This window comes from Mustela lutreola, chromosome 6 (assembly GCF_030435805.1).
Source record: "Mustela lutreola isolate mMusLut2 chromosome 6, mMusLut2.pri, whole genome shotgun sequence".
NCBI classification, from domain to species: Eukaryota; Metazoa; Chordata; class Mammalia; order Carnivora; family Mustelidae; genus Mustela; species Mustela lutreola.
The window spans coordinates 26,712,369-26,727,075 of record NC_081295.1 but is presented as its reverse complement, the minus strand read 5'-3'; the positions used below and the strand labels follow the sequence as shown (position 1 = coordinate 26,727,075).

The window sequence follows — 14,707 nt, the reverse complement described above, 5'->3', positions numbered from 1 at the left end:
TTTGTACATGGAAGTAACAGGAAAGTACTAACATAAAACAAATGCATGATTTTAGATATCTAAGTAAGGAAGAAAAAACCCAGCACTCTAGTCTTACATCATATTCTAAGACAAAAGAAAAATATGATAATCCAAGCTGAAATATTTAAGCAATGTCAGTGCTCACTTTCTTACTATCTAATCCCAGTAATTGAGGCTTAATGGTAAAAAATAAAATACAAAAAAGTTATGTGACAATAAGATTGAGAATAAGAATACTGCTACTTAGGGGCGCCTGGGTGGCTCAAAGGGTTAAGCCTCTGCCTTCGGCTCAGTTCATGATCTCAGAGTCCTGAGATCGAGTCCCACATCGGGCTCTCTGCTCGGCAGGGAGCCTGCTTCCTCCTCTCTCTCTCTGCCTGCCTCTCTACCTGCTTGTGATCTCTGTCAAATAAATAAATAAAATCTTTAAAAAAAAAAAAAAGAACATTGCTAGTTAGAATTACATGTGAACATACATTTAAAATTTTAGTATATTCAGCTATCAAAATCTATGAATTACAAATAAATTTGAAATCCAAATACTTTAAACAGATTTAAAAGCACTATTTTCTATTCCTTTTATCCACAAAGAATATATATTTAATAAGTCCATATGATGCAGAAAATGTTTTAAGATTTTGCTGCGATGCTTCATGTTCCCAATTACGCACAGTGAAAATCTTTTCACGAATTCAAAATTTTCAAAAACAAATACATGCAATTGAAAGTCCTCATGGCTGAATTTACCGTCTTGTGACCATTCTGGCAGGCCACATGCAGTGCTGTCTGTCCCATCGCATCCTCAACATCGACGTCACTGACGTGTTGTACAAGGTCATGGAGTAGTTCTGTCCGTCCATTCACAGCCAGCCAGTGAATCTGTACAGCATTTAGTTACTTAACATTTATGCATGGAGTTTTTCATAAAAACAGCAGATAAATAATGTCATTATTTCTCAAATGTGAGCATGATACACAGACTAAAGATTAAAATAAAAGCCCATATATTTTCCTATATTTTTCCTATTTTTTATATGGGGAAAAACATGCATCAACATGTAGGTTACACCACCATGTACTTCAAAAGCAAGCATTTCATGGATCACACAGTTAAATATCCTATACTTAGGATCACCAAATACCCTGCTTCCTAGATGATCCTGGACTCTAAGCACAGCTTGTCTCTAAAGAAAAGGTACTGGATACCTTTCCTTCCCCAGAAGCAAGTATTAGTAAAGAGGTCATTAACACAATAGACATCATATTCTCTTCTTCTTGCATTTTCCAAGTAACTCATTATCATACATAAATAATAATACATAGGGAGGATAAAATACTTAAAACTCTACCACTCAAAGATAATCAATGTTAAAACTTTGGACTATGCTACCCATGCATTTTTTCAATTGATTGTTTTCTGTTAAAAAATATGTCATGAAACTTGTTTTAAAATGGCAGCTTAAACACATGCATCAACTTCTATTTCTTCTCCAAACACCACCGAAAGGACAATAAAGAATACCTTTTCTTCAAAGACAGACCCATTACAATAAAGAAAAACAAGATTATAATAGCAACAAGTTTTGCAAGTTAAAAGCTTTAACTTGCAAAAGCAACAAGTTTTGCAAGTTAAAAGCTTTTGCTAAAAAACTAGCAAAAAGTTTTGCAAGTTAAAAAGTCAGTAAAAGAACTGACCAAGTTCTGATTGGTCAGAACCAAAATCTGAATCCTAAACCAGTAATAGAAAAAGCCAAGGATCTTTAAGTAGGGATGAACTGGTGGATTTAGACCCTTATATCCCCAACCCTCCCCAACTCTTCCAGGCCAATAACTGCCCCTTCTCAATCTAAGAGAACCCAAGAGACTTGAAAACAATCTCTACACAGGTGACACCAAGCACAATGAAGCAAGAATATCACATTGAAAAAGGGAGGCAGGTCAATTTTATATACCAAATACTGAAATCCCAAAGAATTCTCCCCTACCTAAGATCCAGAATGCTAACTCCCTCCGGGCAATTGTTAGAGTTTACCCTGAAGAATCTAACCAGTTTGAGAATAAATGCCTAAAGAAATTGCTATCATGGGGCGCCTGGGTGGTTCAGCGGGTTAAAGCCTCTGCCTTCCGCTCAGGTCATAGAGCATGGAGCCTGCTCCCCACTTCCCCCTTCTCTCTGCCTGCCTCTCTGCCTACTTGTGATCTCTGTCAAATAAATAAATAAAATCTTTAAAAAAAAAAAAAAAAAGAAAGAAAGAAATTGCTATCAGGAAGGATCCTAAAGGCAAATGCCCTAGAGATTACCCTATGCTGAAGTCCATGGTGAATAAACCTCATTCATTCAAATGGGGGTTTGAAAGACAAAAATACAAAAAAAAAAAAAACAAAACAAAACAAAACCATACAAAGAGCAGACAAAGAACCATTAATATTTTAAAAAACAAAACAAAACAAACAAACAAAAAAACCTTTAAAAAAAAAAGCTAGGGCGCCTGGGTGTCTTAGTCATTAAGCATCTGCCTTAGGCTCCAGTCAAGATCCCAGGGTCCTTGGATCAAGCCCCACATAGAGCTCCACATTGGGCTCCCTCCTCAGCGGGAAACCTGTTTCTCCCTTCCTGTTACCTCCCCTCTTGCTTTGTCTCTGTCAAATAAATAAATAAAATCTAAAAAAAAAAAAAAAAGAAGAAGCTGTATTTAATACTCTCAGAAAGAAAACATACTGACTGCATCCTTCAAACAAGAACAGGATTTTTTTTAAAGGACAATGAAAAACAAACTTCTGGAAATTAATATTGTGATAGAAACATGCAAACTCAACAGACTTAGAAGATAACATAGAGGAAACCTCCCATGAAGCACAAAAAGACAAAAGTAGAAAAACAAGAAAGTTAAGAAAATTAAAAGATTAGCCCAAGAGGTCCAATATTCAAATAACAGGAACCCAAAAAGGAGAGAACAGGGAAAATAGAGGAGTGAAATTATCAAAGTATTTTATGAAAATTTTCCTGAGTTCCCATTACATAAGTTTCCAGGATGATAATGCCTCAGTATTACCCAGCCAAACGGATATAATTAAACCAAACCCAGACCTATAATCCTGAAATTCTAAAACTCTAAAGACAAAGTGGTTCACTAAGTTTCTAGAGTCAAGAATTTAAATGGTGGGGTGCCTGGGTGGTACCGTTGGTTAAACGTCTGACTCTTGGTTTTGGCTTGGGTCCTGATCTCAGAGTTGAGAGATCCAGCCCCACATCACTCTCTGTGCTCAGTGAGGAGTCTGTATAAGAGTCTCTCTCCTTCAGGCACCTGTGTGGCCCAGGTCATAACCCCAAGGGTCCTCAGATGGAGCCCTGCATTGGGCATTGGGCTCCCTGCTCATCTAGGATCCTGCTTCCCCCTCTCCCTCTGCCTGCTTCCCCAGCCCTGCTAATGCTCTCTCCCTCTCTGTCAAATAAATAAAATCTTAAAAAAAAAAAAAAAGGCTCTCTCTCTACTCCTCTGCCCTTCTCCCACCCCATGCAAACTCTTTCTCTCATAAATCTCTCTCAAATAAATAAATAAAATCTTTAAAAAAAAAAAAAATTAAAGTAATGCAAAGTATCAACAAATTTATTTTCCATTAACTATTTCTCAGTTAACTACTAGAAAATGTGTTTCAGCAAAGTGACAGAATAGTTATCTGCAAAGACAGAGAATCCATATAAAAAAAGAATCTGAAACAAGAGAAAGGTAAAAGGAATCTCCAGAATGATGGTGAAGAGACATGCCAAACAACTGTGAAGGAAGCCTAGAAATCTCCCAAACCAGCTTAGAGAGGACAGAAGTCTCCATAAAAGACTCCTTTAAAGTTAATCAAGAAGATGAAAGACACTGAATACTTATCATGAGGATATTTACAAAACTCAGGGAAAGCTTCACAACAAATTGATAAGTACTCAGAAAAGTGTGTGTGTGTGTGTGCGTGCGTGTGTTTTAATCTTAAGCTGCAATAAGACAAAAAACAAAGACAAAGAGATTGGAAAGGAAAAGATAAAATTGTCTCTACTTGCAGATGACATGACCATCTACATAGAAAACCCCAAGGAATCTACCAAAATCTCCTAGAACTAATAAGTGAGTTCAACAAGTTCACAAGAATACAATATCAACACACAAAAAAGGAATTGTATTTCTACATACTATCAGTGAACATGCAGAAACTGATATTAAAAACAATACCATTTAGTATTGCTTTAAAGAAAATGAAACTTAGCTACACGTATATACTTAAAACATGCACGAGATCTGTATGGTAAACAGTACAAGAGGTAAAATTTCATTTACAAAAAGAAATCAAAGACCTAAATAAATGAGGAAACATACCATGTTTACAATAAAGGTAACAATTCTCAAACAGATCTATACATTTAATATAATCTCATTAAATATCCCAGCAAGGTTTTTTTGTCATAGTCAAGCTTATTATATAAATACATTTATTCTATCTATAAATTTCTGGCAAAGAGACCAGAATAACTAAGACAATCCTAATATAGAAAAATAAAATGGGAGGCATTACTCAACCAGATATTAAGGCTTACTATTTAGTATGTATCTACAGTAATCAAGACAGTGTGGTATTGGCAAAGGGACAACCACATAGATCCATGAAACCCAGAAAAAAGTCCATATAATTATGTCCCATAGATTTTGAGAAAGATGCAAAATGAAATTCACGCAGGAAGAATAGTTTTTCAACAAACAGTGCTCAAGTAATTGGACTTGAGCAAAAAAAAGGATGCTTGGGTGACTCAGCTGGTTAAGCGTCTGCCTCTGGCTCAGGTCATGATCCCATGGTCCTGAGATTGAGTGCTGTACCAGGCTCCTTGCTGAGGAGTCTGTGCCTGCCACTGCCTGCCACTCCCAATGTTTGTGCTCTCTCCATTTCACCCTGACAATAAAATAAATAAAATCTTTAAAAAAAAAATGAACCCCAACTTAAGCATTACATCTTACACGAATATTAGCTCAAAATATATCACCGATTTAGATGTAAAATATAAAATAATAAAAATTTAGAAAAAAGATCTAAGAAGTCTTGAAGATCTGGAGTTAGGGAGAGTTCTTAAACTTGGTAACAAAAGCATAATCCATAAAAGGAAAAACTGAGAGTGGCCTTCATCAAAACTGCAAACTTTTATATAAAAGATCTGTTAAGAATTAAAACAGTAAGGGCGCCTGAATGGCTCAGTCCGTTGAGTGTCTGCCTTCAGCTCAGGTCATGATCCCAGAATACTGGGATTGAGCAACACACTGGGCTCCCTGCTCAGCAGGGAGTCTGCTTCTCCCTCTGCCTGCTGCTCCCCATTGCACTCGCTCACTCTCTCTATCTCAAATAAATAAAATCTTTTTTTTTTTTTAAAGAATTAAAACGGCAAACTAGAGATTAGGAGAAAATATTTACACATCACATACCTGATAAAGGACCAGTATCTTCGTTTATAAAGCACTCTCACAGCTCAAGGTTTAAAAGTAATCCAATTTAAAAATGGGCAAATGACATGAATCGACAACATTTCACATAGAAAGATATAGAGACAGCAAAATTACTCGAAGAATACAAAAATATTAATTCAAAGGGATACATGCTCCACAATATTTATAGCAGCATTATCTACAACAGCCAAACTATGGAAACAGCCTAAGTGTCCATCGACTGATGAATGGATAAAGATGTGATATATATACACGAGAGAATATTATTCAGCCAGAAAGAATGAAATCTTGCCATATGCAATGACATAGATGGAACTAGAAAGTACAATGCTAAGTGAAATAAATCATTCAGAGAAAGACAAATATTTATGATTTCACTTATATGTGGAATTTAAGAAACAAAAATAAAGGGGGGAAGGTGAGGAGGGAGAGGGGAGAGGCAAACCAAGAAACAGACTCAGAAACAAACTGAAAGTTAACCAGAGGGGAGGTGGCTAAGCGAATGAGTTAAACAGGTGATGGGGATTAAGGAGTGCACTTGTTGTAATGAGCACTGAATCACTACATTGTACACCTGAAACTAATATAAAACTGTAGATTAACTAACTGAAATTTAAATAAAAACTTTAAAAAAGAAAAAAATATACACAGATAGCAAAAAAACACATGAAAAGATGTCACCTAGGCAAACGCAAATTAAAACCACAATGAGTTAGCAACTATACATGTATTATTATAGCTAAAATTAAAAAGAGTGACAACATCAAATGCTGGTGAGGATGCTGAAAAACTAGATGACTCATATATTGCAGCTGAGGGTACAAAATGTTCCAGGCACTCTGGAAAAGTTAGGCAGTGCACTTTAAAACTAAACATGAGGGGTGCCTGGGTGGCTCAGTGGGTTAAAGCCTCTGCCTTCGGCTCAGGTCATGATCCCAGGGTCCTGGGATAGAGCCCCACATTGGGCTCTCTGCTCAGCAGGGAGCCTGCTTCCCCCTCTCTCTCTCTGCCTACCTCTCTGCCTACTTGTGATTTCTATCAAATAAATGAATAAAATATCTTAAAGAAAGAAAAAAAAACTAAACATGAAACTACCATACAACCCAGCAATTGCATTCTTGGACATTTATTCTAGAGAAATGAAAAGTTTTATGTCCACACAAAACTTTTGTACATTAATGTTTATGTTTATAGCAGCTTTATTCAAGATAGCCTCAAATAGGAAATGATCCAGATGTCCTTCAACAGGCATATGGTTGAACAAACAATGGTACATCTACACCAAGGAAAACCAGTCAGCAACATAAAGGAACAAACTACTGATAAATACAACAACCTAGGTCAATCTCCACAGAATATGATGAACTTACAAAAGCCAATCGTAAAAGGTTCTATACAATATGATTCCAATTATGTAACATTCTCAGAAAGACCTAATTTTAGAAATGGAGAACAGATTAGTGGTTGCCAAGGGTCAGGCATGGAATGAAGGGGAGGAAAGGTGTAGTTACAAAAGAGCAACATAAAACATCTTTGTAGACTTGGAAATGTTCACAATATTAACTTTAGTAATGAACAAATGGACCTACACAGGTAATAAAAATGTATAGAACTTACTATAAATACACACGCACACTGATAAAACTGAGTACAAATAAACAAGTAAAACTGGGGCAATAGCAACAAGAAAAATTTTATCAGTTTATGATATTATACTACCATTTTGTAAAATGTTACCACTGAAGGAAACTGGGCAATATATAGAGAGCATTCTTCTGTATTATTTCTTACAGATATATATGAATGTACAATTATCTCAATTCTTTTAGAATGCAATTATAACTCTATGAAAATCAAAATGGTATGTAATAAAAATAACTATAGCAAACTATTTGGCCTAAATATGAATAGTATGTATATAATTTTTAAAAATCAAAATACTGAAAAAAATGATCTAATTAAAATCACAACTATATTGAAAAGGTGTGGGGTGCCTGGGTGGCTCAGTGGGTTAAAGCCTCTGCCTTTGGCTCAGGTAATATCTCAGGGTCCTGGGATATAGCCCCACACTGGGCTCTCTGCTCAGCAGGGAGCCTGCTTCACCCCCCCACCCCACCCCCGCCGCCTGCTGCTCTGCCTACTTGTGATCTCTGTCTGTCAAATAAATAAATAAAATGTTTAAAAAAAAAAAAAGAAAGAAAGAAAAAGAAAAGGTGTGAGAGAAATGTGCTTGTACCTGGAGGTGGGGCTGAAAAAGAGAGCAAATAGCCATATCTTCCATAAAGTCAATTGATGATGCCTAAAACTAAAAAATCAAAAAAAGAGCAATAGTAGCATGCTACTATCCATCTATTTGAAGTAGACACCTTAGGGCTTTTGGTATAGTTACAGTTGTGCAATCATCACCACAACCAATTTTAAAACATTTTCATTTCCCCAAAAAGAAACCCAGTACCATTAGCAGTCACTGCCTATTTTCTCCCTTGTCCTGAGATGGATAGGTAAGACACATGTCTCACCCTAATTTTACACCTGCATAATGTAAGTCAACATTGCCTTCAGTATTTATTACTGATGTTCTTTTTCTTTGTTCTCACAGATCTCTGTTAGAGGCAATGAATTCTCCGAACAGTCGTTGGGGAATGATATAGGCAGCATCATCAAACAAATATTCCATCGCTCCTATTGCTTCACTTTTATAATTTTGCTAAGTTTAGAACAAACCAATTTAAGTTTAATTATCTCACCCTTGATAGCAGTATGTATAAGGCAGGGAAAAGTCTATGAAATCCTACCATGATTTTGTGGTTTATGGTGCTAAATGACAGCCTTTGCAGACACCAATACTTTGAATTGTTCTTCTGCTTGTCACTATCTCCAGGCCATCCTTTACTTAGTAATACTCAGGATGGGTGAGCATAAAATGTACTTCATTCAAAAAGTAGTAGGAGAAGGCACCTGGGTGGTTCAGTTGGTTAAGCGTCTGCCTTTGGCTCAGGTTGTAATCCCAGGGTCCTGGGATCGAGCACCACGTCAGACTCCCTGCCCAAATGAGAGCCTGCTTCTCCCTCTCCTTCTGCTGCTCCCCCTGCTTGTGCTTTCTCTCTCTCTCTCTCATCAAATAAAAAAAAATCTTTAAGGAAAAAAAAGTGGGAGGAGAGTGATTTTGAAGGTGAAAGTGTGAAGGGCAGGCTCTCTACCACATGAATCATTTTGAAGAAAAAATGCACATCCAGAAGCTAAAGATCTGGAAAGTGATCCCCATAACTATCCATGCCAAAGACTTTTGGGAAGTCTCCATGAACCCCCGAGATACCTAAACAGCAGTTAAATGCTCTCTTTCACCTCTATGCCTCCACAAATCTATTCCGTAAAACCAAAACTGTTCCCCACCCCTCTCCCAACCCCACAACCACCACTTTCACCAGTCAAACTTCCTTTTTTTTTTTTTTTTTTTTTTAATTTATTTGATAGACAGGGATCACAAGCAGGCAGAGAGGCGGGCAGAGAGAGGAAGGGAAGCAGGCTCCTCGCTGAGCAGAGAGCCAGATGTGGGGCGTAATCCCAGGACCCTGGGATCACGACCTGAGCCGAAGGCAGAGGCTTTAACCCACTGAGCCACCCAGGCGCCCCACCAGTCTAACTTCCATTTGTCCTTCTGGCCTCAGCCCATGTGCTATGTCCCTGGGATACTTCTTCTAATGCCCTAGGTGAGGACGGGTCCCCTGCTAGACTTTCACAGACTCTCCTCCTATACTGACATTCATTACACCATGTTACTACTGCCTATTAACCACCAGTCTTCCTGTAAGGAAAAGTAAGATAAAAACATGGCGGGAGGCAAATCGAAAAGACTCTTAACTACAGAGAACAAACTAGGGGGGCGAGTGGGGAGGAGATGCTAAATGGGTGATGGGCTTTAAGGAGAGCACTTGTGATGAACACTGGATGTTTTATGTAAGTGATGAATCACTAAATTCTACTCCTGAAACCAATAATGCACTAAATGTTAACTAACTTGAACTTTAATAAAGACTTGGAAGAAAAAAAAAACTTTCCTGTCTTCCTTTTAAGTTTGGGCACAACAAGGACCATATTCATGGCTCTATCCCACAACAGCAAAGTGCCTAGCACATAGTAAGTATACAAGAAAGTCCTGTTGAAACAAATGAAGGAAGAAATACAAGGAGTCCTTTGGGAGAATAACCAGCCTAGAAAGCATGCAGTCAACAGTTCTCTCTTTTTGTAAGAAAAATCCTGGGACTCTTGGCTCCTCAATGAAGGCTTCTTCCAACTCAGGAGCCATTGGCTTTACTGTCCCACATGTTTGGTGACAACTATTCAGTTCTGCAGCAACACATTTTCACAATCCCAGCTTCCTTCAGCTGATGGGGTCAATGGCCCAGCTGTTGAATTAATTCCTTCATGGTGGTCTGGGACTAGGAAGAATCATGTTGGTTGCCAGAATAGTTTCTAAGAGGAGGAGGCACATTATACCATTCAGGCCAAAGGAGAAAAACACCAAGGTTGGTCAAGCATAAAGAGTGCATAGACTGTTTTTCTATAATAAGTTTTGTAGAATCATCTGACTCTTTAAATAGATGTATTAATAACATTTTAAGTAAAAATTTTATTTTTAAAACTTTTCTCTACTTCCCCTAAAGTTCAGGAGTGAACGGGAGTAATCAGCAGTAAAAATTTATGTTAATACTGAACATCTTATCTTGCCTACACTAGATAGTGTTCAAAAGATAGGGTCTGTCAGTTGCACAGTTTTATAGCATCATTGGGCATCTTGCAGATATTCATTCCACAGTTCTTCTTTAGAGAGTAGATAGCAGTATGCTGTTAATACAGGACAAAATTGGGCGCCTGGGTGGCTCAGTCAGTTAAACATCTGCCGTGGGCTCAGGTCATGATCTCAGGGTCCTGGGATTGAGCCCCACATCTCGCTCCCTGCTTGGCAGGAAGCCTACCTCTCCTTCTCCCTTTACTTGCTGCTCCCCCTGCTTGTGCTCTTTCTCTGTGTCAAATAAGTAAAGTCTTTTAAAATATATACATATAGGAGAAAATTGGGGAGCCTAGGTGGCTTAGTTGGTTAAGCGTCTGCTTTCAGCTCAAATCATGATCCCAAGGTGTTGGGATTGAGACCCGAGTGAGACTCCCGGCTCCCTGCTCAGCAGGGAGTCTGCTTCTCCCTCTCTCTGCACCCTGGCTCTTGCTCTCTCTCAGTGTCTCAAATAAATAAATAAAATCTTCAAAAAAATATATTATGTGTGCCTATGTAATATACATATATATAAACAAAATCTAGATTATCACAGGAATTGTAGGTTCCATATAATAATCATGATGGAGCTTATTCTTTATCTTTAATAAGTCATTCATACAGAATAAAGCAAATCTTAGGTAAGCTGTTTTTTAATGCTCAGCACCCCACCTTCAAAAAATTTTTTATTCAGAAAGTCTTAAAAACTGGCATGGTAAGTAAATAATATTCTTCATCCACAAGTTAAAAGATTCAGAATCTACAAATACTACCAAGAAAGGTAAAAAAAAAAAAATTTTTTTTTAAACCTAGAAAAAGAATCTTAACTAGAGAGGACAAACTAACAGTTATAAGAGGGAAGGCGGTTGGGGGATGGGTGAAATAGGTGTAGGGGATTAAGAGTATACTTATCATGATGAATACTGAACAATTTATAGAATCACTGAATCACTATAGTATACACTTGAAACTAATAAAACACTGTATGTTAACTATACTGGAATTAGGATTAAAAATTTTAATAAATTTTTTCAGCTTTAGTGAGGTATAACTGACAAATAAAACTGTAGGATATTTAAAGTATACAATATTGATTTGACAGACATCTGAAAGGATCCTCACCATCCACTTAATTCATACATGCATAATTTCACATATGGGAAGATAAAATTTAATATATAAAATTTAACATCTTCTGTCCCAACTTCTAAATAATTTCTCCATAATCACATAATTCTATTTTATCTCTACTTCTAAGATGAATAATGTTCCATTAAATAGTGACAACAATTAAAATTTTTAGATTTCATGTACAGAACTGTTGAATCATATATTGTACATCTGAAACTAATGTAATACTGTATATTAACTTTATTAGAATTAAAATAAAAATAAATTTTAAAAAATCTTTGGACTTCAACAATCTTTTCAGAAATATCCCACACTACCTACAAATAACATCAATATGGATCAAAAATATATTAACTTGTTTTTGGAAGAAAGTGACATAGCAAAATGGATAAAAATACTAGTTTAGGTAAGATATAACAAGTCTGAAGGATACAGACCAAAATATTAACAGTGATTATCTCTGAGTGCAGAGGATACAGTGAGTGATCATTCCATTACTTTTTTCCTTTCCGCCTAGCCATTCAATTTTTCTGAAATGTACGTATTAAAATAGTTTTAAAGAACATAGTAAAAAAATAGCTCTCCTATAATGAACTCATAATACAGCAGACATGCTCCTAAAACATCCCCTGAAATTCAATGACAAAGCTAGAGGAATAAGCCTTCAAAATAAATGAAAGGTCACAAACAAAAAGCAGAAAGGAGAAACATAAGTGAACCCATAACTTCTCTTAATAAATACAGTACAGAACTAGAACTAGATCTTTCTGCATCTTTTTAACTACACAAAGAAGTAACCTGCAGAAACACTTGCACTGCACTTTGCATTACTATCACCTTCAATATGATTTTCAAAAAAGTATTTTAAAACTCACATAGAATTCTTAGCACTTACTGCTGTAAGGCCTTCATTATTACAAATGTTGACATCAGCACTGTATTCTAATAATTTACTCATGCATTTCTTCTGCCTGAAGAGAAAAAAGAGACACAGATAACTGGTATGAGAAAAATAGGCAAATGACAATTATTTTACTGAAATATTGACTACACTCAACATTAGCTGATGGCAAGTATCAATCTATAGGTTTTTTTAAACAAACGTTATAACATTTGAAATAAATCGAAAAATTGTGACATATAAAAATATGTAACAGTGTATATATAATACCATATTATGTACCATGTAACATATACAGTATTAACATGGATATACATATATAGTACTATATATGCAATATATAGAATAAATAGTATACATGTGTACATGTTACCATTTACTCAATCAGATCCTAAATTTCTTCATGCCATGAACTGTATATTTCTTTAATAAACTTAGTATTAAGCATAGTTAGGTACTCTCAGTGAAACTCAATAAAACTTTATTGACTGATTATTAATTATTCAATCTTCTAACTTACAGCTAAAATTTTTATTAACTGAAAAAATCTTTTTAAAAGGAAACAAATTACTTTTCTACCTTTGGTTTTTGTACCTGAAATGAAATTAAATACTTAAAATTGGCATTATAATCAAAGAAAAGAAAGAAAAAGTTATGAGTAAACTTGTAAGTTCAACATTTACAAAGCTCATCTAATACACTGTTCTGAAAACCATAGGAAATAAATCTTCAATAATCCTGAGACAACAGAACAGACAGCCCTATTAAAAAATGAATACATTGTTTAAAACGTGTATGTGTGCCTATACCCATATTGCTGGATTTTGAAAAGATCTTCAAAAGCCTGTTTTAGACCACTAGCCTATTGCCAAAATAAACACTTAGGTGGAATGGGCCAGGAAAATAGTCCTAAGGAGGTGTTTAGGGAGTGGCTGAAGAAAAGCAGAAATTGGGGCACCTGGGTGGCTCAGTGGATTAAACCTCTGCCTTCAGCTCGGGTCATGATCTCAGGGTCCTGGGATCGGGCCCCACATCGGGCTCTCTGCTCAGTGGGGTGCCTGCTTCCTCCCCCACCCTGCCCCCACCCCGCCTCTGCCCTCTACACCTGCCTCTCTGCCTACTTGTAATCTCTGTCATAAATAAATAACTTAAAAAAAAAAGTAGAAATCCATAATGCTCCCCAAACAAATAATGAATTGTAAAAGACAGCAATATTAGAGAAATGTATCCTTTTTCTCGCATTTAAAAATCATTATTAATACTTTATAGAATGTCAGTAGGTCAAAACAATCCACTAAATGAGCACTTATTTTGCCAGGAATTAGAGCTAAAATATTAATTAACATATGGGCTGTTCCCTTCACAAAGTCAAAACTTCGCCCAAAAAATTAAGAAAAAAATCATGTTTCAAATGTGACCAACAAGCAACCTAAGAACACACAACAATTTTGAAGTCTTTTTTTTTTTTTAATTTTTTAAATCTCATATAATCATGAAGAACACTGGATCCTCCTGTACAGGAAGTAACTATTTTCCTGCTCAGATATTGCAACAATTATGGGAAGCTTATGGTAACCTAAATGACACAAGGGCAAATCATCCTAGTGCTGCTCTGTAGTAGCTTAACAGGCCTTCTACTGGAAAGGAGGGCAATTCAGTACCAACGTACCCAGCACTAACAGTTAATGAGAGGAATGTAGAGCGGGCCAGAAGAATTGTAATACTCATCTAACAATAACTATGGGAACAAAACAAAAAATAAACTCCCAAAAACTGATGGACAAGGAAAAGGGGCAGAAGTCCCCCTGACTTCTGCTTCAGTCTAGACAAATATAAACTCATAAAGATATTATAATAAAAAGCTATTTCTTTCTTTCTTTCTTTTTTTATTTGTCAGAGAGAGAGAGCACGGCACAAGCAGGGAAAGCAGCAGGCAGAGCCATTCAGGTGTCCCTAAAAAGCAATTTCTGAAAACATCAGAAATAACATGCACTCAAACCACTCAGCAAATAGTTATGGAGCAACTTTAAGTTGTACAAGCCATTAAGTAATAAAAACTAGTTTCAAATATCAAAATTAATCTTTATAGAAACAGAAAGGGTATCCAAATTAGATGTTATGGTAGGGTTATAAACTATTCTTACTCCTTCTCTTTTCACTGACTTGCCATGTGAATCAAGTGGGTTCTGTCATATTTCTTCACCTTTAAATGTAACAGTCTCCAACTTAAATGTTCTCACACCCCCAACCAAAAAAGATAAACATGTAAGGTGATAGTGATGGATGTGTTTACTAACTAAATGAAAGGAATTCTTTCACAGTGTATATGTCTATCAAATCATAATGATGTACACTTTAACAATCTTACAATTTTGTTGGTTATACTTTCAACAAAGCTAGGGAAAAAAAAAA

At 36.2% G+C, this 14,707-nt stretch overlaps 1 protein-coding gene across 9 annotated transcripts in view; it reads right to left on the bottom strand.

Annotated features, from left to right (window-relative positions):
- HACE1 (HECT domain and ankyrin repeat containing E3 ubiquitin protein ligase 1) overlaps positions 1-14,707 on the bottom strand; it is a 116,621-nt gene that overhangs the window by 89,899 nt on the left and 12,015 nt on the right. For 5 of the 9 annotated variants that reach the window (XM_059176992.1, XM_059176989.1, XM_059176993.1 and 2 more), the window contains 2 exons: positions 12,290-12,365; positions 769-900 (listed from right to left, as the gene is read on the bottom strand). In XM_059176992.1, the coding sequence (XP_059032975.1) occupies positions 769-900; positions 12,290-12,365 (208 nt within the window). The other 4 variants (XM_059176991.1, XM_059176996.1, XM_059176997.1 and 1 more) reach the window with 3 other exon arrangements.